Raw genomic sequence first — 22,893 nt, 5'->3', positions numbered from 1 at the left:
TGTGGCAAATTTAAAATGTGATGAGAGAAATGGGACTTTGGTAAGAAAACATAGACAAAATGGATAAGGGCGATTTTGCTTCGTTGCAAAAAATGCATTATTGTTCTCACTTAGTATTAAATAAACACAAATGCCATATGTCCTTTGACTATCTTCGTTGGTTAAATAAAAAATAAATTCACTTTGTATTGGACTTCTAATTTTTGGATTTCTTTTCTCTTCTTTAAACCCTCTGGGAAAACAAAATTGCATAATTTTTCGTATTTCATCTTCTGTCTTGTCACAGCCAACTGATGGAAACATGGCTAATATTTCTGGTTTTGTAGGCTTTCCTTCATTTGGGTTTCCTCCAAAAATAAAAAATTGATCAAACATATTATATTGTTCTCCGTTTGTTTCTTCATGTTTATCTTGAATCACAAGTATACGCTTTTTTAATTCTATAGAATGGTTAAGCAATATGTCATAGGATTCATACTCCTTAATGTAGTCGTGGTTTTTGTTTATCATCTTGAAGATTTTTGGTGATTAAACCGTCAAACCCTTATTGAAAAGCGTCAAAACGGTTATGATTATGAAACCGTTTTCTGGTTCTGAACACTGGAGATTTTCAGAGGGTATTCAAAACTTAACTAGTCCATTGAAGTTTTTGTATTTACACTGATCGTCCTTCAAAGAATTTTTTGTGTTCAAAAAGTTAAAAACATTTTTTATTAATTAAAACCTTTTTTCATCCTATCTATACACATTGACATTAAGATCAAAGGGCGAACCGAATCTATATCTCTTTGAGGTTTTGAATAATTTGCTAACAAATATTTATTTTTGTTTAAAATTTGTTTTTGAGCTCGTAATAATTGTAATCTTTTGTTTAATGTTCTGTTTCCTATTGAGTTATAAATTAATTCTTCTAATGAATGTCTTAATTCATTTCCATTTATTTTCTGATCGACTTTCATATTAGTTACTTGATAATATAAAGAATTTGCCCATTTTGTCCATAAATTATATTCATCTGCTAATTTATTTAATGTTTCTTTTTCTTTAATATTTTTCTTTAATTCTTTTTCCATCTTCTTTAACTTGTTTTGGTTTGTTAATATTTTCATGTTTTTTTCATCTATTTCATTTAGGATATCATTATAATGATCTATGAATGATTTAATTTCAAGTGATTCTTTGATTTTATTGATTTGTTGGATTTCACTTTGTTTTATAATTGATGAAAATATTTTTAATGTTTCGTTTGGATTTTCATTTTGTTGGATTTCAATGTTAAAATTCTTTTTTATTAATTCTTTTAATGAATTATTGAAATTATTAATTTTTTGTTCTATTTCTTTAATTTTTTGTTTGTATGAACTTTGTAATGTTTTAATTTTAGAGTTATATTTGTTTTCAGTGATATTAATTTGTTCATTAAATTTGGATAAATTACGTTTTAGTTTTAATTCATTAATTTTTGTGTTTGAAATTTCATTTTGTAATTGCGAAATTTTATTTTGAAGATTTTTTATAATTTCTTCCAAATTTTTATTATTATTTTGTGATTCATTTAATTTATCTTCAAGTGAAACAACTCTATTATCATAATTCTTATGTAATGTTTTGTTTTGTTCTTTAATGTTTTCGAGTGTTTCAGTATTATAATTCTTTAATTCTTGTGTTTGTTCTTTGAAATATGTTTTCTTTTGTTGTAATTTCATGTTTTCATTTTGAAGTTTATTTATTTCATTTTGTAAAAATTCGTTTTGTGATTTTAATAAATTGTTTTCTTTTGTTATATTATTATTAGTTAATTCTAATGATTTATTTTGTTCGTTTATCATTTTAATAATGAATTGGTTTTCATTATTTTGTTTTTTGATTTTGTTTAATTTCTCAGATTTATTTTGTATTATTATATTTTGTTGTTTCTCATTGTTATTTAATGTTTTTAATAACTTCTCATTTTCATTTGAAAGTTTTTGTACTTTTTCATTATGTTCATTTTTAAGTTTATTAACAATAATTTTATTTTTATATTTGATTTCATTGTTTTCTTTTTTGATTTCTTTGATATTATCTTCTAAACTTTCAATTATTTTAATATTTTCTTCATTTTCTTCATTTAATTGTTCAATTAATAATTTATTTTCTTCATTTTGTTTATTAATTTCTTCAAAAGCATTTAACAAGTCATTAAAGTTATCAAAGAAATCATTTGAAGTATTAATTTCAAATAATTTTTGGATTTTTTCATTTAATTTTTCGATTTTATCTTTCATTTGTTTATTTTCTAATTCGATTTGAAGTTTTTCATTTAACAATTCTTTGTTTTGTTTTGATTTATTTGCATCTTTCATTAATTCATTAACTTGTTTAAATAAAATCGAATTTACTTGAACAATAATTATAAAAAGTATATAAAGTTCTTTAATTGGTGTTTCATTAATATCATTTTCATCTACAAAACTTAAAAATATATTTGTTATCGATTTAATATCATTTGATTTAAATATAGATGGATAATTATCAACTTTAATTCCATCGAATTCTTCATCTATAAATTGTCCAATTCTTGCGCATTGAATTGATATTAATGTTTGATCATAAGGATCAACATTTTCGATTTTAGAAATGGTTTTAATGAATGAAATCATATTTTCAAGTTGTACAACAAGTGCAATTTCTCTTTTTGTATATTTATCGTTTTCTTTTTCTTCATTTTCGTTAATATTTTGTTGTAACTCTTCATTAATATCAATAAATATTTGTATTATTGATTTAATATAATTATTTAATGATAAATTTTGATATTTTTCTGTTTCATCTATAATTTGATCAGGTAAAATATTTTGTATTTCTTGTTTTAATGTTTCCGATGATATAAACGAATTGTTTTTCAATTCTTCGATTTGATTTTGTAATTCATTTGTTTTTCCTTTTAATAAATTGTTTTCATTTAATACATTTTGGAATTTTTCTTCGACTTTTTCGATAATTATATTAATTCTTTGTAAGTTTTGTATTAGTTCACTTCGTTGTTCATATAATTTGATAATTCTTTCATCTTTTTCTTCAAGAAATTCTTCGAATATTGAAATTGTTTGTTGGAAATTATTCGATTCAGTTATCATTGAGTTTTTATTTTTATATTCTTTCTTTGTAATAATTTCTTCTTGCTTTCGAATTGTTTCTTTAGCTTCTTTAAGTTCAAGTTGTATTTGCGAATATTTTGTTTCGAATTCGGTAATTTTTGTTTGCAATTTTTCATTTAATTTTATTTCGGTATTTAATCGCTTTTGAACTGATTTTTCTTCTTTTGTGTTATTAAACATATCCGTCGTTGTGCTCTGAAGTTCGCTTTGTATAAACATTTTGTCTTTAAGCGCTCTTTTAAGTTGTTTAATTTCTTTTTTGGCATGTTGTAATTGTTGTGTTACTTTGTTATTTGTTTGATTTTTTTGAAATTCTTTGATTTGGTCTTCATAAATTTCATTTAGGCGTAATGAATTGTTAAGTTTTCTTTTTAATGATTCGATTTCTTGATCTTTTTTATCAAATGATTCTAAATTATCAGAATGATAATGAGATTGTTCTATTATAAAGATGATGTCATCAATGGAGCTAACTTGAATTCCATATTTTTGAGTTAATCTTGAAAATAATGAATTAATGTCAGATGAATCAATATACTGAATGACTTCAGGAATACTTGTTACAGTTTCTCCTTTGGACGAAATGTGTATGCATAGATTTTCGATTTGATCTTTAAGCTCTTTATTTTCTTCTTGAACATTTTGCAGTAAATTGGCATATTTATCAAACTTTTCTTTATATACTAATGATTTGCTATTAAGTTCTTCATGTATTTTTCGAATAGCTGATTGATTTTTAGCGGATTCTTTAAAATATCGTTGTTGAAGATTAGCGCATTTTTCTGTAAGCTCATCGCATTTCTTCTTAAGACCTAGATTTTGTTCAACAATTTCAGAAACTTCTAATGCAATCGCTTGAGTGTCTGCTGAAGACATTTTTGTGGCGCCAACCTTTTATCAAGGCACCCCAAAAATCGTTGTTTCAAACTAAAACTAGTTTGTACAACTTTCATTTGTATTTCACTAAAATAATTTATATCATATTTTATATTTAAACTTACTAAAAATAAAAAATTTTGTCGATGGGATTTCGAGATATTGTGATTTTTTTTTTGGTAAATTATTGAATATGTATGATTAAAATTTATTCAATGATTCGTGTTATTCGTTTATGTATAATTATTGCTCTGCAACATTCAAAAGGAAATGTTCTTAAATTTTGTCTTACTCAATCAACTGGATATCATCGATGCAACAACTTTTAATCGATACTTTGTCTTTCAGTTGTGATTGCATAAATTTCAAAAATATATGAAAATATGGTAAATCGAATTAGATTTCTATGCTCTTCGAAGTCTTCATCATTCATTACAAGAGTTTTATGGGTTTTTTATTCATGAAACGTGTCAAGTTAAAACCATCACTTCATATTTAGAAAAATTTTATTTTGATATCAAGAGAATATTTAAATATATTTTATATATCAATATATTTAATGATATATCTGGATAATAATTATATATCATGAAGAGAAAATATTAACTAAATTTTATGAATTTAGCAATATAATTATTTTTCTGACCCTTCATTTAAATTAATGACATCAGTATATTTAATAACATGAGTGTTATGCTTTAAATCTTGATTTTTATTTGATTGCTCATAACCCATTAAAATTTGGTAGATGTAACCAAACAAGTATGAAGGATCATTATATCTAATATATATATATATATATATATAAAACATAAGACAGTTTTTTTTTTTTTCACCCCCTCTATTAATCAAACATTTATTCATTCATATTCCAGTAGTGTAATTAGGGCCTAATTCAAAGTATTATAACACTATACATTCCTAAATCAAATGTTAATTTTTTCCTGAAACTCATAAGTTTAGTAAAGCATATGAAATAAAAGCAGATATTTATGTGATATTTTTAATTTTACAGAGTCGAATTCGGCCAAACCATGGTTTACCAAATTTAATAAGAAACAGTTTCTTCCCAGGGAAAGTTCATAAATAATTATATTATTTTTTAGAGGATTTTTTCCATATCCTTTACAGATTTAATCAAGAGAGCTATATTAAACTTTTTAATTTACATTAATTTTTGTTCAAGAAGCAATGTAACGATTTCTGTATGACCATTTTCAGATGCCAATATAAGTGCTGCTTTATATGGTGTAAATAATTTCCAAATATTATTTTGAATATAAAATTATTAAAATAAATTTTAAAGAAAACAAATAAATACCTTTAGCATTTTACAGACGCTAATATAAGTGCTGTATTAAATATTTGAAATTATTTCCAAATATTATTTTGAAATATCAAATTACCAAATCAAAAATGAAATAAAGAAAAAATAAATACCTTTAGCATTAATATCTATTCCTTTTTGTTCAAAAAGTAATTTAACTATTTCTGTATAACCATTTGAAGATGCAGATATAAGTGCTGTATTAAATATTTTAAATAATTTTTAAATATTTTTATTAATCATTAAAAAATTAAAATAAATTTCAAATAAAATACATATACATTTTTAGTATTAATATTAATTACCTTTTGTTCAAGAATATATTTAACTATTTCAGGATTACCTGATTCTACAGAAAATAGTAATATATCATTTGGAATTTCGTTTTCTTTGAGAAAATATTTGATAAGATATTCTTATCAAAATTACCAACTTTTGCAGATGAATTGTTAACAGATCTATCAATCTTTATTTTTTCATCTTCCAAAAATAAAAAAATTTCATAGTTCCCATAATAAATGCATAGTTGCATCAAATTAATACCTAATTTTCTGGAGTATTAATTTAAATCATAGAAAGTTTGCGGTGATAATTTATTAAGAAATATTTTTATCATGAATATCAATTTTTTTTATAATCTGAAGATTTTTATTTTAATTTAAATATATTACCAAATAGGCATTTATATGAAGTTGTGCGGAAATTACATTTGATCATTATTTGTTTCCCACATTTAGATAAAAATGAGAAATTAAGATTTTTTTTTCATTTCACCATCTTATCCTCAGAAAATTGAATACCCCTTAACGTATGGATTTTTTACAATCGGACTCGAACCCTTAAATATGTATATTACAATTACATAAAATGCCTTATTTTATAAGAAGAAAACTTTAAAGAAAAGTAAGTAATACAGTTTAAATGTTCTTTAAAAAATTCTAATTTTTTTTTGACTCAATGTTTCACTCTATGCTCTTCCCAGAATCTTATAGCATCATCAACCCATCCTTCTGCTGTTGTTCCTATTCCCAAACCAAATCCGTGACCCAAAGATGGAAACATATGAAATTCTGCTGGAATTCCCATTGATTTCAGCTTTTCAACGCGTCTTTCCATGACCCTTGGATTTGCTATTCCATCATGAGCGCCAACGGCAACATATGTTGGTGGGTCGTTGCGAGAATACTCAGAATGTCCAGTATATCCCATTACTACAGTTGATGGGCGAGGTAAATCATCTCCTCCAAAGCCACTTGGACCATATGTTCCAAGGTATGCGGCCATGCGTGCACCAGCTGAAAAGCCCCAAACAGAATAACCATTTGTATCAACTTGCAATTGGTCTTTTTGATGAAAGATATAAGAAATTCCTTCTGCAAGATCCATACATGCACCTTGTGCACTACCTGTTCTATATTGGATTACAAATGCATTATAACCTTTTTTGGAGAGTTCAATACCAAATGGAAATCCTTCATGAATTGAGCCCACATAAGAAAATGCGCCACCAGGACAAAAAACTGCAAAAGGTGAACCAGGTTTGCCTTTGAAGAAAAACAATCCAGCATCTTTTCGGTTTAATTTGTAGAATATCTTCTGACCTGATTGTGCTAAAGTGTACATATAATTAAGAATTTCAACCGAGCGATTAGCATCAATATGGCTGTGATATGGAAGTAATGATGAAACTCTGCTAAGAGGCATTTTTTCATCATATCCCCATTCTAATGGAAGAAGATATTGAGCAAAGCCATTAAAACAAGGTGTTTTCAAAACGTCACCTATTGTACTTGATGTAGTGAATACATTGCTTATTTGTTGCATCATCAACAAAAAAATGAGCATGACATGAAGAACAATAAATTTTGAATGGGCCAAAATGAAATTCAGATAATTAATCGGCCAACCATACGACTTTTTCAGAACTTTAAATTTTTTCAAAATTTAACGGTTCATCTTTTTTTCTTTTCACCTTCAATAAAATTAAAACATATAATTTTAACATATTAAGCGCAACTTTAAAAAATTTATCAAACAAATTGTATTTAAATTTAAAATCGAAGTTTTGCACTTTATAAAGAGATATGTATCTCTTTAAAAAATTCGTCGCATTGTTTTGTTACATTTTCCAAATCAACAACAAAAATCAAATTAAATTTAGTTTAAGCATGCTCTTGCTGTTTCTTCGTTTTTATCACAAGCCATATAAACTTGTAGTGCTGTTAGAGGATCGGAAGAATTCGCGAGTCTATTAACTGCTTGTTGCTCATCATGTGACAATGCATTATATACACTTTGAAGTTGTCCAAATCTGTATGCTCCTCCTGTGTTGGCATAACCGCCGCCATAGTTATTATAACCGCCACCATAATTATTATAACCGCCGCCATAATTGTTATAACCGCCGCCATAATTTTGGTAATTGCCATAGCCTCCACCAAAGCTGGTCTGTGGGTTAAAGTCATCATCATCTTCTTCTTCCTGTGAACCAACGAATCCACTATTTTGTCGAACAAATGATAATTCGCTATCATCAGTAGCTCCTGAGAGAAGATATTCGATAGCGCGTGTAACATTGTTGTGGTTTTTCCTTAATGCTTTCTCTGCATCTGCCTTAGAGAATCCCATATCAACGATTTGATCAACAAGATCGGAAAAGCTGAGCGCATCGCTACCACTTGTATGTGATGTTTGATGTTGTGGTTGTGTTACACTAATGGTTGGGGTTGGTTGTTGCACTTGAGGGGCAGGATCTTCTTGTTGCTTTGGAGCTGGTTCTTCATGCACAGGAGGTGCTTCTTCTTGAGGTTTTGGAGCTGGCTCCTCGTGAGCTGGAAGAGCTTCTTGTGGCTTTGGTGCTTCCTCTGGAGTATTTTGAGTTGGATTAGGTGTTTCTGTTGGCTGAGCTGGAGGCTGTTGCTCTGGTTGAGGTTGTGGTGCAGGTTGAGGAGGAGTTTGCTGAAGTGGTTTATTCGAATTTTGGGTTGCCATAGGTTTCTTCACTCTTGGTTGGAAGGCAACGATGTAGCTAGTTGGTTGGAGCTTAAGATCAGACACAAGCATGTCGTCAGTTAAAGTTTTTGTATTTAATAATAATTTCAAAGAAGATGAATCAAGACCATGAAGTTCTTCAAGTTTTGATTTTACTTCGCCAATTGTCATAGCTGGGTCTGCCTCTAGTTCATATGTTTTCCCGTTTACTGTTCGAAATTTTAAGGTTGTCATTTGTGAACTTGTTCAAGTTTGTGACAGAAACCGTCATTGAAAAACCGGCAAATTTTGGGGAAGTCAACTGACCAACTGAATCTTTTTGTATGCTTTACAAGATCTTCGAACAATTTTTGGAAAACAAGTTCACAAGAAATTTTAGTCATATTTGATTGTTTTTTATATTGTCTTACTTCTACAATTGCTCAATAAATGTTAAAAAAAATTTGAATTAGTAAAAGTTGTTCAGAATAAAAGAAATCTACTCACTAAATTATCAACAAAGCAAAAACAGTTGAGTAAGATTAAATTCGATAGAAGAAATAAAAAAAGTAATATGTCAAGCCGTAAATCTTATGTTAGGATGAAGGGCCTTCTTCGGAACGAATATACCGACTTTATCCAAAAAAAGCTTTTGTTTGCATAAAATAGTTTGATTAATTATACTATATATGAAAGATTTATTGATTTTAATTATGAAATGTGCTTTTCTCTAATGAATGAAGACAATACATGGCCCAATCTTGAAAATATTCGAGTTGACTTTTTTCTTTTGTTTGTTCATATCGTTTTAAAGATCTTTCAGAAATTATTTCAACGAACTCATAGAAAAAATTGAATACAAAATTGTACAAATACAAAATGCAAGGGATTAATTTAGACTCAATAAATTCTCAAAAACTTCATAAAATCATCTTTGAAGAACTAAATGAAACAAACACCGAAATGATGGCAAAAAAAACCCTATCATTATTTGATCATAAGAAGCCAAATTCATTTTCTCTTTTTGTTTGCAAAGTTGTTTATTTTTCATGTGCTTCTAGACGAAACGAATTCAACACCTGCATAGATTATTTGAAAAAAATTGATTTGTTAGAAAATGAATTAAATAAAAATAAGCAAAGTGAAAATATAACAGATTTTTTTGGTGATTTGATGTACAGAATTGAATCGCAAGAATCAAAATACTTTCTTGAAGCAATGATTAATTATAATATGATCAGCTCCGAACTTAAATCTGATATAGCTAATCAAGATATGGAATTTTTTTATCATTACACGAATAAGAATTATTATGTAGGTTGTATTTCAACTATGCATGATAAATATTTTAAAAAAAATTTTGATGAAATTCGAAAGAATGATTGGGAATTACACAAACAATTAATCAAAGAAGGGCATAATCCGAATGAAATTGCAAAAATAATTCGAAAAGATGAAATAGGAAAACTTCAAGAATTATCATCACAAGCAAATTTTGATTTTAATCAAATAATTGGACGATCAGTTTATGAAAGACATTCGTTTATTAATCAGAAAAATGTCACATTAATTGATTATGCAGCATTTTTTTCTTCTGTAAAATGTTTTAAATATTTGCTTATGAATGGAGCAGAAGTAGAAAACACAGGTAAATATGCAGTTGCAGGTGGAAATCTTGAGATAATTCATTTATGCGAACAAAATCATTCATCATTTGAAGGTGCATATGAAGCAGCAATTAAATTCCATCGAAACGATATCTTTGAATATATTTATGAAAACAAATTAGAGAAAATTGATAAATTTGAAAAACTCGGAAAGATATGTGTTCAAAATGATAACTTTGAAGTTTTCTCATTCTTAGTTAAACAAGGTATGAAGACGCACGAATTTCATGATTATAATTTACTTTCGATTTTTGAAGATCATTATTCTATTACTAATTGGTGTATCCATTTAATGGGTGAAAAGACAATATATAAATTTAATTTCGACGATAAAGAAAAAACTTATTTACTTAACGACTTAAAAGTGTTTGATTTTTTACTCAATATGGATATGATTAAGATAAATTCTACTTACATCATAGATTATTTCTATAAAGATGTAAGCACAAGTTATTTAGGATTAGCAATCAAATCGGGAAACATTAATTTAATGAAATATCTTCTTCAAAAAGATAATATCGATATACAACTTGGAGAAGTGACAACAGAAGATATGCCAACAAATACCGAACCTGAAATAGAAACAAAAAAGTCGTTAACATTAGCAATCGAAAAAAAGAATTTGGAAATGGTGAAACTTTTGGTCGAAAATGATTATTTCAAATTTGACGACGGTGTAGCAATAGAAACAAGCTATGGCAAATCGATGTCTTACACTCAATGCTGCGAAAGAGCTTCGGCTAATGAAATACTTAATTATTTAAACCAGGTCAAAGGTGCGAAAATGAGAATAGAAGAAGAAAATAATGAAGAAGATTATTAAATAAAAAAAAATAATTTTATGTTAACTAAAGTTATGATTTTTATTTGATGAAGCATATAATTGTGATAAAAAAATAAAAGAAATTATTATTGTGGTGCAGCATTCGTTATCTTAAGAAACTTATACTTAAAATAACGTGTAAATGATTCGATCTGGGAGGGAAATTAAAAAGCAATTTTTTAAGATCGCCCAGTAAATTCAAATAGTTATATCATAGGAATCTGACATATCCAGCAATAATTATCTTTAAACAATTTAATAAGGGATTATTTCCATTTTACTTTAAATCAGCTTATTCACGTTCGAACCTTATATTGTATGTATGGATTATAACAATGCAACACAATTTGTTTGATCTTAAGGTAATTTCCAAGTTAATTTTGGAGGTTATGAATTTCCATTTTAGATTCGCTGATGAAGTTGCTAATTTAACAGGTCATATAAATTCATATTCACTCATTAATTATCTTATTTATTCGTATAAATGAAAAATAAATTAAAGAAATTGTCGAGTTACTTATCAGTAATTCCATACCAAGAAAGCAGCTCCTTAAATTCAAACCCATGCAATTTGCCAAACAATTTAAAATTGATTTATCATTTTTGATGTGAAAACATTAAAGAATTAAAAAAATTTTTGTATCTAAATCAATACATTGATTATATAAGGTGAAAGGAAATTAGATGCAGACTTCAAAAGAAATTTTGATGAAAATTTCCATTTCACATTGAAATTCAGTTTAGCACATTTCAAATATTAAAAAAAAATTAAATATCTTTATATAACTGTTTCAAACAAAAATTTGTAAAGAACGTTACGTGAAGCAACCGTTAAAATAATGAAAACGACCCTGAAACATTTATTAACCGTTGCATCGTTTTGTTTTGAATCCATAACTGGCCAGTTGGTCTTTGTGCAAAAATGTAAACTCGTGATAAACCATCTCTTGGAACTTTTTGAGCAATAATTCAATCGAATTTGGTCGTTTCAATGTGTTACTGTTTAACTGTAAACGGATCGGGTGACTTTTGTATTCAACTATTGAAAAGTGCATTGAAAATTCAAATACAACTGTTTATAGAATATATTATATGAGTCAATACAAAAAATTGAAGTAGGAGCAAATGATACGATAAGTTACTATCAAAATTCTGAACGCTGATGTTAGGTCCAACAGCGGTAAAGATTTTAAATGAACGCAGCACAATTTGGACATGGCACGGCAGAACTGTCCAAATACAGACCAGATGAGTGTATAGTTAAAGTAAAAGATAATGTTGCTGTTATTCATGCTGCTTCTTTGGAAGTATTAGTTGAACTTTTGTATCATCCAGCGGTGTTCCATAAAACGTATCATAGACAACTCATACATGCTTTCCATAACGCAGATGTTAAGATGATAGATGTTAACCAAAAGATTTCCGAATTTATAGATAACTTCAAAAAAAAAATGTCAGTTGATCAATTCAAGGTTTCTCCCAATGAAGTCATAGAGACCACAATTGAGTTTTATAATACTTGGAACCATGATTTTCCACATGATTTTTTAGACGGAAATGATGTTAATCAAATTCGTGAACAAGTCCACAAAATATTTTCTGCTCTCAGTGCTATTGATATTAACCAAAAGTATGCATCCAGTATTTCGTCTTTTTTGCAAACAATAGATTCATATTATTATGAGTATGATGTTGAAATTTCTCCAAAAGAAGTTATTTGCAATGACCCCGTTTATGTTGACATTAATTATGATGAAAGCAAACCATTTCCTCTTCGAACTGATCCTACCATAATTGCAGAACATTTCAAATATGTTGAACTTTTAGACTTTCTCCGAATAGAGGGTAACGAACTTATCCAATGTGCTTGGGGCAAAGATGATCGTCTCGAAAAAGCTCCACACATTGCCGAACTTACAAATCATTTCAACAAAACGTCACTTTTCGTAAGCTATTCAATTCTATCCCAACGGAAACTTGATGACAGAGTTAATATTCTTGAGGCATGGCTCCGAATCATGAATGCCTCACGACAAATTAACAACTTTAATCTTTTATTTGAGATTGAAGGTGCGATATCCAATCCAGCAATTTCACGTCTTAAAGACACGTGGAAGAACATTGACAGTTCGTTACATCAGAAGTATAAAAAACTCTTTGAAATCACATCGCCAGTCCGTAAATTCGAAGCATATCATAAAGAGCTTATGAAATGTGATGTGAAACAAACCGTTCCGTACATTGGACCATGGTTAACATCGATGAGTATCATCGGTAATGATGAGCCAACGTTCATAGAATTACCGAACAAGCAAAAGGGGCTGAATCTGTACAAGCAGAAAATGATATTTGAGTCATTTTATATGATACAGCAGCCGTGGGGATCAGAGCTAACGTTTAAGCTGAGTAAGAAATTACACGACGACATTATAAAACTAAAGGAGACGACGAGTGAACAGTCGGACTTGTTCAAAATGTCACTCAAGTGTGAGCCGGATGACGGGTCTGGAAAAAACTCATACAACATATCGGATAAAAAGAAAGACAAATACGATAAGTGCGCAATTTATTGACGAGAAAAATAAATTAATAAATAAACTAGAATGAAAATACGTGCGGATGTTGATGTGTTTGGAAAAGTACCAATAAAAAGACAAATTGTGGTTTAAATATTTTGAGTAATTTCCAAATGTTGTTTTGGTATATCAAATAAATAAAACAGTTAAACATCTTTCGCATTATTATCAACTTTTTTTGTCTATAAGTAATTTAAAGACTTCTACATGACTTTTCAAATGCTATCATAAGTGCTGCTTTAAATATTTTGAGTAATTTCCAAAAAAACAATTATAAACACCTTATGCATTACTACCAACTTCTTTTTGTTCAATAAGTAATTTAACGACTTCTGTGTGCCCGTTTTCAGCTTCCATCACAAGTACTGCTCGAAATTTATTAATAATTTCCAATACGACAACATTTGCTTTCACTTTAGTCCATTTCTTATTTATTCAAACCTTATTAGCGTTTATCAAGTCGGTCATTACCTTATAATACTTTGGCGTTATGAGCACTGGGTACTCCTTTGCCTCCTTCACGGTGAGCACCTCCTTATTAAAGTTGTTATATTGTTCGAGGACCCTTTGCCTCGCCTCCTGCAGAGTGTCAACGTGCGCCTCTCCGTCCCATGCGACCTTATACAATGGTTTAAATGTCGCGCATTTCAAAGTGCATTCTTCCGTCTTCGGATACACCTTAAATGCGTCACCGGCCTTAGGCTCTTCGCCACTTAATGTCAATAAGTCAGCAACTTCTTTGCCGTTCTCGTCGTAGCATCGATACAAGTCCTTTTTACATGGAAGTGTACTCTTTTCAATACTATTTGACAATTTGACACGTGGAATTCCATCGATTTCAACGAGTTTATAGACACCACCAAGTGCTGGTTGCGCTTGGCATGTAACAAGATGTGTACCAATGCCAAAGGAATTGATTTCGTTTCCTAATTCTTCAAGTCGTAAAAGTTCCTTTTCGTTGATGTCATTTGATGCCGTAATTAAAAAGTCAGCGGCATATGGAATGTCAAACTTAGCGGAAAAGTCGCGGAACATTTGGCGTGTAGATTTGGAGAGAACGACATTATCCCCTGAGTCAAGACGTATTCCTTTCCCTTTGTAGCCGGCTTTATGAAGTCCATATGAAACAGCTAAGAAATTAGGTACACCGGAATCAAGTGTGTTATATGTATCAACTAACGCAAGGAAATTAGTAGGATACATAATGGCTTGCGATATAAAGGATGCAAGTTCGGATTGGTTGGTATGGAAATTACATGCTTTGATCGCTTCTTGTGCATACTGATAAAGATCAACAAGCTCACCAGTGGTGGCATGCTTGATACATGTGGTCTTTAAGTCCTTAATGCTGGAAAATGATGTGACAAAACTATGTGCAACTGTTCCTGATACTGGAATACCATAAAGATGGCCGGCAAGAACATTCGATGTGGAGTCAAATAGACCTAAGTAACTGTATTTGGATGCTGACATTGCGCCATCTGTACCTTGTGCACGACGAAGACCAAATTCCATAAGTGTTTGATTATGGGTATGAAGCTTAAATCTAAGCGCATTTGTGGCCATTAACGTCGCAAAGTTAACGCAGTTTAATAATGGCGTTTCGATTAATTGACAATATGCAATTGGCCCTTCAACACGAATAAGTGGTTCACGTGGGAACACGATAGAACCTTCAGGGATTGCAGAAATTTTAACCTTTTTCATGTCGATATTTCTCAAATAATCAATAAAAGCATCATTATCTCCTGGAAGTTGTGACTTGATATACTCAAGCTGTTCTTCTGTAAATTTGTAGTTCTTGATAAAGTGAATGGCATCAGCAAGGCCGGCAAAAATTGCAAATGATCCTTTGAACGGTTGTGTTCTATAAAAAAGATCAAAAGTTGCCATTTCATCCTGCCTTCCTTCGTTAAAGAAAGCACGTGAAATTGTGATTTGGTAGAAGTCAGTAAGCATTGCAGTGGCGTGTGGAGCTGACATTTTTTGTGATATGAATATTGGTCAGGTGCGTTCAAATATCTCTGGTTTCAGAGAGTATTGATCGTTGTAATGCTGTGATTAGTTATATTTTTCATTTTCATATTTTCAAGTCTGGTCATGAGCATCTGCATTATGCTCATCTAAATGAAAACTAGACTTGCATCATCAAATCAATATCTTATTGTATGGCGATCTCGACATTTGTGCCAAGGACATCAATAATGAAATAAACAAGTTTATCATTGATCTTGTTTCCCAAAGAACTTGACACATTATTAAAGCCTTTTAACTCATATGTTAATGAATATTTTAGTAAAGCAATTACCGAATTCAAAAAGCATATCAAATATGAAATCTTTAAAATTAAAATTCCAAATGTAAAACAAAAAAATTTATTAGATTTGCAACTACCAATGAATTTTCATGCATACCGCACAACACGTTATGAAGAATTCGACAATCATTGCGCAAAAAACTGAAATTCCGACAATAAATATAATTTTACCTTTTTCAGCAGTTGGCTTTGATACCAAAGAAGTTGCAAGATATGCCTGAGGAACATCAGCGTCATCTGCAATAATGAATGATGAATTATGGAATTCAACAAAATCATTAATTGCTTCCATTTGGATATTTTTCCCAACATCAATGTATACAAAACTGCCTCTGATTAGAAGTGGCGTTTAATCTTTTTTGCATTCAGAAGAATATTTGGTAAATCTAAAGCAAAGTTATTTGGATAATAGAGTGATTGATTGGTTTGATTAGTGATTATGTACGTAACATTATTTTCTTGGGGCATAGTCAATGGAATTGCAACCAAGGACCGAATTTTTTTATCAGTAAAATCATCATTAGACCATAAAACAGCACCAAATATTGTAGTAACTAAGGCTAAAATACCCACGATCATGGCTTGACAACAAGGATAAAAACATGGATCCGAATATTTTTAAATTTGCTGAATTATGTGTTGCTATAACATTAATTTGCTATTCAGTTAATCCTAAATGTGATAAAGCATTAATCGAAGGCTGCTCTTCAGCATCTAAAGCATCACTTGGACTTGGAATTGATTTGCTTGTGATTACATGTTTATGCATAGCACCAGAAATTTATTTCTTAATTGCTGCGTTTTGCTGTTAAAAAATGCTTCGTGTGGTTGTTAATATTAACAGCGTAAACTCAAATGATTGATCAATCCACTTTCTAAAAAATTAGTTTTATTTGCTTCTCAATTTTTTAAAGAAAAAATTCATTTTTTATCTACATACTTTTGCATCTTTGCATCAGGTATATAGTTCGATAAAATATAAAATAAATAATTTTAATAATTGCATTAAATTATGAAGAATTAGTGAAACAAAAATAGGATAATTCCAATAGGTCTTCTTCATGAAATGGTAAAAAATATTTAAGATTATGTACACTTTTTAATATCAAAAGTTTACTTTAGAAAGCATCTCTAATTGTGAAGGTTATTAATACTTGGGGTTTAATTTCGAAAAATGAAAGATAGATTTACAAATAAAAATATTAAAATAAAGATTGTTGTGCTTAAAATTGAAAAATATTAATAATCAATGATAAAAATACACTTTAAAACAATACTAATTCTTTTAAATCAAATGTACATTTCAGCCATCCGATTAAATAAGAAGTTCATACCTTCTAAATTCGTACACATGAAAAACTTTTAAAATTGCAATATCTTCGTTTAAATTTTTGTTTCATGAAAACAACTTTTTCATAATTCAGCCGTTCAAATTGATAGAGATTACTAAAAACAACAAATAATTGAAGAATAAGGTGAAGAATTTGATTTTAATCAAATAAATTGATATTATATAAAGTTTTTACTTTATACTTTTTGATGTATTATTGCGTTAGTTCTAAACTAAAAAATGAGCAAAAATCATGTTGACTTTATTCGATATTTTAAGTTTTTAGATTTCTCTTTGAATTTGTTTTCCATTGAAAAATTTGTATTGTCATCGTAAAGTATACAAAAGTGTCCACTGTCTTGATGGGGGCCGACGAGTTTGTTCCACGCCCAATCCATTCAAATTCGTTTTCCAGGACGTACACAATGTTTGGATTTCTTGTTGGAACACTTGCAATCACCCAATTTGTTGTTGGCGAATATAAATTAGTTATCATTGTTGTAGTTTTGACAGGGACATATTATTTTACCGAATGCAAACTAAGGTCTGTAATGAAAAAGATGGCAACTTCTAGTTCATATTTCAGACGTATTCCTTTCAATTTGATTCCATATGGATTTTTTACTCTTTCAGTCGCAATTGGTGGTCTTTTTGCAATTCTTAAATTCGATTGGGAATGCGATACATTTATCAAAACATATTTATATGAGCTTTTCTTTTCATTAACCATTTTTTTATTTTCGACATCATTCAAATGTTTCACACTTGGCACCGGCGCAATTACATACAAACTTACAAGGCGTGGATTCTTTGGTGTCTGTCAGCGCATATTTATTTTAATTCGCGGGTATTTTGTCATGCCAAAATGGATAGAATATTTTAATGGTGAAACATTTCCATCATTTCTATCATATCTTACGTCCAATAAGTCCATCTATCTTTTAGCCTATTTTGTCATGAAATGCTTCATTCAGTTGTATCTTCTATGGGAAATAGGGAATACGTTAAAAAATTACAGTGTTAACGCAAAAAGTGCCTTCAAACCGCTCAACAAACCGCTGACAGATGAAGAATGTGTGATATGTCAAGATATACCTGAAGAACCTGTAATGCTCACTTGCGGACATGTCTTTTGTTATAAATGCGTTTATAGATGGTCGAGAGAACATAATACTTGTCCGACATGCAGAGCTGAAATGATGAAACTAAACGAAATAGAGTTTGCTGATGGATTCATTCCTAACTCAGTGTTGTTTAGCGCTTTCTAGCACTTATTATATAGTAAATGTTATAAATACGATATTTTTTTTCATGGATAATTTTCATAAAGTACAACTCTATTAGCGTGAAATAATACCAAAAAAGGAATTATTACGTTTTAATTGATTTAGTTATTTGTTTTTCTGAAATTTCCAATCTTATTTAATTACATGAAATTTTTTTTTGTGAATAAAATAACTATTTTAACTAATGTAGGAAATTTAAATATTAGGATCTGATCTCTGATTGCTTTATTGAAAGAAAATGGAGAAAGTTTTCTTCTTAACGGTTCCTTTGATGAGTCTAAGTACGTTAACCATACAAATGAACATTGGGGAATTCCGCCAATTATTAAATCCATTAATCACCGGGGGAAATAATTTGCGAGAAGCAAATGCTCAAATTACATCAATGATGGAATCTAACCCAATTCTTTTTATAAATTGTTTAATTCAAAATATATTAACAGAGCCATTTGATACAAGAGACATATCATTCATTTTACTTGGACGAGTTGCTGATGTAGTAGTTACACATTTGTTAGAAGTTAATGATCCAAATTTTCATAATTCATTTCAAACTTTTCTGGTTAAATCGTTTAATCTTCCATCTTTAACAGCTTACACACTTTCACAAATTTCTAACACAGTTAGTAAATATGCCAAAATATATTCACAGAATAAACAATGGGAATCACTTTATTCCTCGTTAGTTGAAATAATCCAATCTGCTGATCCACTCATATCATCTTCAGCTGTACAATGCCTCACGTATTGTATTAATAATAATTCCATTATATTTTCAGAACATCAAGAATTATCCAATTTTATTCATGAGTCATTATCAAATCTTACCTCACCTGTTAATTTTGTCTCTTCTGTTTCCTTACTTTTTTCTATTGTTAATCAATCAAATCTTGACTTATCGAGTTATTCAATACCAATAATTGATAATTTACCAAATGTCCCATTTGATCTTCTTAAGACACTTATGAATGAAATTGACAATTTTTCGGAAGAAAACCCCACATTTTTCAAGCCATCGATAATCACTGATAAATTTTTCCCAATCACATTTTCATTAATATCGAATCCTAACATTGACGAAATCATCCGTATCCAATGTATATTATTTTTAACCAATTTATTTTCATCCACTACGTTATGTGTCATTATGTTACCACAATATCCAACATTTTGTGACTTATTAATTCATTTATTATCACAATGCGAATATCATTTAGACTCCACAGATGAAATTAATGGGAATATTTCATTGATAATTAAGAGTAGTTTAACCACATTATCAGAAGTATATAATGGTAATATCAAAGCAACTGAATATTGGTATAATATCTTTTTCTCACTTCAGCAAGAATTAGACTTAAGTAAAATCATTGCGTTTGGTTGTATCATCAAAGAATTCACGCAAATGTTAGGACCATATGAAATTCATCATGAGTTATATCCAGTTATATTTCCATTAGCTTTTATCTGTCCGAATGATATCATTAAGTTTTATTCATTACAAACGTTTGAGAAAGTTTGTCGCGCAGTTACTTTAGATGAACATGAATTTTCTCCTGAAATATTTCTCAAAGTATTATGTGAACAAATCATAAACATACAAAATGGTAACACAAATATATATATTCAAAACGCCATTTTTTCTGCTGTTAAAACTTATTGTATTTCATTTAAAGATACAATTAGTGATTATGTACCGACTTTAATGAATTTGTTTTTACCATTATTAAAAGTAACAAATTCATTCCAACAAATTTGTATCTTAAAAATTTGTAATGCATGTAAATATGCAATAGGCACAGACTTCATACAATATATGGCGCAATTATTTGAGTTTTTAATTGTTGTCATTAAAGATATCGGACAACATTTTGATCGAAATTTGTTTTTCTCATGTATCGAATCCATAACACATTATAATGATGTAATTCCTATTGAACAATATTCGGAAGTTATTAATTTCTTATTAATTTTTATCTGTAAAACTAATTTTGAAGAATTAACAAGTAAAGAACATAAAATATTAATAAACTTAATACGAAAAGTAAGTTCGAGCACACCGAACTTATTACAAAACACGTTTGAAAACATCTTAAAATTAATTATTAATATTGCGATACAAGAAATCGAATATAATGTATATCCTATCACTAAATCACGAATTGATTTTACTTCCGAACATATAATAACTATACCATCAGAGAACATTATAAAATGTATAAACTATAATCAAGTTAATGATATATTAGAAGCATTAGAAGCATTAAATATATTCATTACACATTGTACTAATTTCATCATTCCATATTTAAATGATATAATTAACACAATCATTAAAAACTTCGAAGAGCGTTATTCCGATTCGATCACTATCACTAATGCTGAAATCATTACGAATTTGTTGAATATATTTTCGAATGATACACCAAAAATTAATGAGTTATTAAGTATATTCTTTAATGGTTATATGAATATGTTCAATTTATTATCAATCGAAAATAATGAAGATGGAATCGAATTGTTCATACGTTGTTTCATTAAATTAATTATTAAAATTATACAGATTAATCCAAATGAACAAAGTCATGTAGTAAATATAATACAATGTATATTAAACTTAATGAATAAAATGATACCAATCATGAAATTACATAACGATAAAGAATATAATCAATTTAATTATAATTTGTCGAGTTTTATAGACGGACCTTCTCAACAAATAGCGATGTTGTTTAACATATTATTCAGATATTACCCTCAAACAATGAATAACATTTATAAACAATTGTTAGAAAAAATGTTCGAATTTAACCCACAAAACTTTGACATTTCATTCACTTATATCGTTAAACGGTCGTATATATACTATTGCAGTTTGTCACAGGAAAGTGACGCCCTCAATTTTTATAACTTTTTCATACAGAATTTCGGTTTCGGTAACCCAACGTACAATTTCATTGAATCATTTCCTATCGTTTTGGCTTCAGGTAAACTTTCAAATGATTTATTAATGAATGGAATTAATTTCATATTTAATATAATCCAAAATAGTTCATATACAAAATATTACTTTGTTCCTTGGTTAATTAAAATAGCAAAAGTATTAAACCAAAAAGGTGTTGATAATATGTTTCTAATTCAACAAATTATTTTGTGTTTGCCGATAACATCGATTTCTGAAGAAAGTGCCACGGAGACCGTTAACGACTTTTGTGAGTTTTGCACATTGAATGGTTTATGCAACGATGAACAAATTCGATTTAATTTGGCAACTTTAGGTTTATGTTATGTAGGAGCTATAAGAAATATTAATGAAATGAATGGGGCATTAATAGAGTTCTTAAAGCGAGTTATGTTAGATCAGGAAACTGGCGAGAAATTCTTTCGATATGTTGAAGAATTGAAAGGAGTTGTACTGAGCGCATATCGAAAACTTAGGAAATTATTTTAATAAAAACATTTATTTAATACAAGAGATACACCATATTCATCATACTCTTTTTTTCTTATATACATTTGCTCGTAATATGGCAACGATGCAAATACTGATGCGCCAATCCAACTCGAAATTCTTCTTTCAGGAGAAGACCTAACGATTGTCATTCCAATTTCTTTTTTAACTTTGTTGCTGAGCTCGTTCATAATTCTCTCAGCTAAACCATCAACAAGTGATGAGCCGCCAAATAAACAAATGTTAACACAAAAATATTTTCTTTCTTTCCTGTCGACGCTCATAATCGAATCATATAAAATGTCTACAATTCCCTTTTCATTAAATCCGTTTATTTGTCTTCGGAATAATTGTTCATAACAACAAAACCTTTCATATGAAATAGTAATTTCTTGTGTTTCATTAATATGGATTGTCATGTCGCATTTATGACTTGTTTTGGCTTTGGTAAGTTCTGATTCATAGTCGTTGGCAACATAGAGAGCATTTGATATAATCGTATTCCATATTGAAGTGGTCGGATCATTAAAAGAATAACCGCGATCAGAAAGAAAATTTTTAAACATTTGCTTGATTTCAATACCGGAAATGTTAAGTTCAGAAATTGCATTAAAAATTGGTATTCCTTCATTCACCGGAACAATTTGTGTAGTACCCTCGCCAATGTTAACAGAAACACCTGATTTACGACCTCCGCTATATAGAGCAATAGGGGATTGATTTCCTGAGTAAAAATATTGGAAATTATATTTTTCAAACATAATCTCAGACATTTTAGCTCTATTAATCTTAGGGTTTAAAAGGCTATCAATGAGGAACACTGACTGGTTTGGAGATAATTGGGATGAAGACATTTGTTTAAAAATAAAATCCCAGATTATTTCCATGTCATCCCAATTTTTAATAGCCCCATGCTCAATTGGATTTCTAATTTCACGTAATTCATTTACTTTGTTTTCACCAACATAAAATGAACCATGTAATTTTATATCCTTTTCGTTCTTAGGATAACAAATCATTGAGCACTCATAAATGGAGGGTTCCTCCTCACCTGCAAATCCGGCTTTCATTTCATATGTTCCATTATCTATGATTTTTGTTTTTATTTCTTCAAATTCGTTATCCATATC

The 22,893-nt window shown here is 29.1% G+C and overlaps 6 protein-coding genes across 6 annotated transcripts; 2 read left to right on the top strand and 4 right to left on the bottom strand.

Moving 5' to 3' along the window:
* Nucleotides 1-6,297: 6,297 nt before the first annotated feature.
* On the bottom strand, nucleotides 6,298-7,170 carry GO595_004640 (alpha/beta hydrolase; the record flags this gene model as incomplete). Its single annotated transcript, XM_067917794.1, has 1 exon — nucleotides 6,298-7,170. The coding sequence occupies one exon, from the start codon at nucleotides 7,168-7,170 to the stop codon at nucleotides 6,298-6,300; it is 873 nt and encodes a 290-aa protein (XP_067775222.1).
* Nucleotides 7,171-7,500: 330 nt separating this feature from the next.
* On the bottom strand, nucleotides 7,501-8,568 carry GO595_004639 (UV excision repair protein RAD23-like B; the record flags this gene model as incomplete). Its single annotated transcript, XM_067917793.1, has 1 exon — nucleotides 7,501-8,568. The coding sequence occupies one exon, from the start codon at nucleotides 8,566-8,568 to the stop codon at nucleotides 7,501-7,503; it is 1,068 nt and encodes a 355-aa protein (XP_067775221.1).
* A 3,428-nt stretch (nucleotides 8,569-11,996) lies between these two features.
* Nucleotides 11,997-13,376, top strand: GO595_004638 (RasGEF domain containing protein; the record flags this gene model as incomplete). Its single annotated transcript, XM_067917792.1, has 1 exon — nucleotides 11,997-13,376. The coding sequence occupies one exon, from the start codon at nucleotides 11,997-11,999 to the stop codon at nucleotides 13,374-13,376; it is 1,380 nt and encodes a 459-aa protein (XP_067775220.1).
* Nucleotides 13,377-13,814: 438 nt separating this feature from the next.
* On the bottom strand, nucleotides 13,815-15,362 carry GO595_004637 (nicotinate phosphoribosyltransferase family protein; the record flags this gene model as incomplete). The annotated part of the gene is made up of 1 exon (XM_067917791.1): nucleotides 13,815-15,362. The coding sequence occupies one exon, from the start codon at nucleotides 15,360-15,362 to the stop codon at nucleotides 13,815-13,817; it is 1,548 nt and encodes a 515-aa protein (XP_067775219.1).
* Nucleotides 15,363-17,388: 2,026 nt separating this feature from the next.
* GO595_004636 (RING/U-box superfamily protein) lies at nucleotides 17,389-18,294 on the top strand (the record flags this gene model as incomplete). Its single annotated transcript, XM_067917790.1, has 1 exon — nucleotides 17,389-18,294. The coding sequence occupies one exon, from the start codon at nucleotides 17,389-17,391 to the stop codon at nucleotides 18,292-18,294; it is 906 nt and encodes a 301-aa protein (XP_067775218.1).
* Nucleotides 18,295-21,759: 3,465 nt separating this feature from the next.
* GO595_004635 (actin) lies at nucleotides 21,760-22,617 on the bottom strand (the record flags this gene model as incomplete). Its single annotated transcript, XM_067917788.1, has 1 exon — nucleotides 21,760-22,617. One exon carries the CDS (start codon nucleotides 22,615-22,617, stop codon nucleotides 21,760-21,762), a length of 858 nt encoding a protein of 285 aa, XP_067775217.1.
* Nucleotides 22,618-22,893: the final 276 nt, after the last annotated feature.

This window comes from Histomonas meleagridis, assembly GCF_020186115.1.
Source record: "Histomonas meleagridis strain 2922-C6/04-10x chromosome Unknown contig_27, whole genome shotgun sequence".
In the NCBI taxonomy this organism is placed as follows: domain Eukaryota; phylum Parabasalia; order Tritrichomonadida; family Dientamoebidae; genus Histomonas; species Histomonas meleagridis.
Note: the sequence above shows the minus strand (reverse complement) of the source record. Positions and strands in the feature narration are given on the sequence as shown.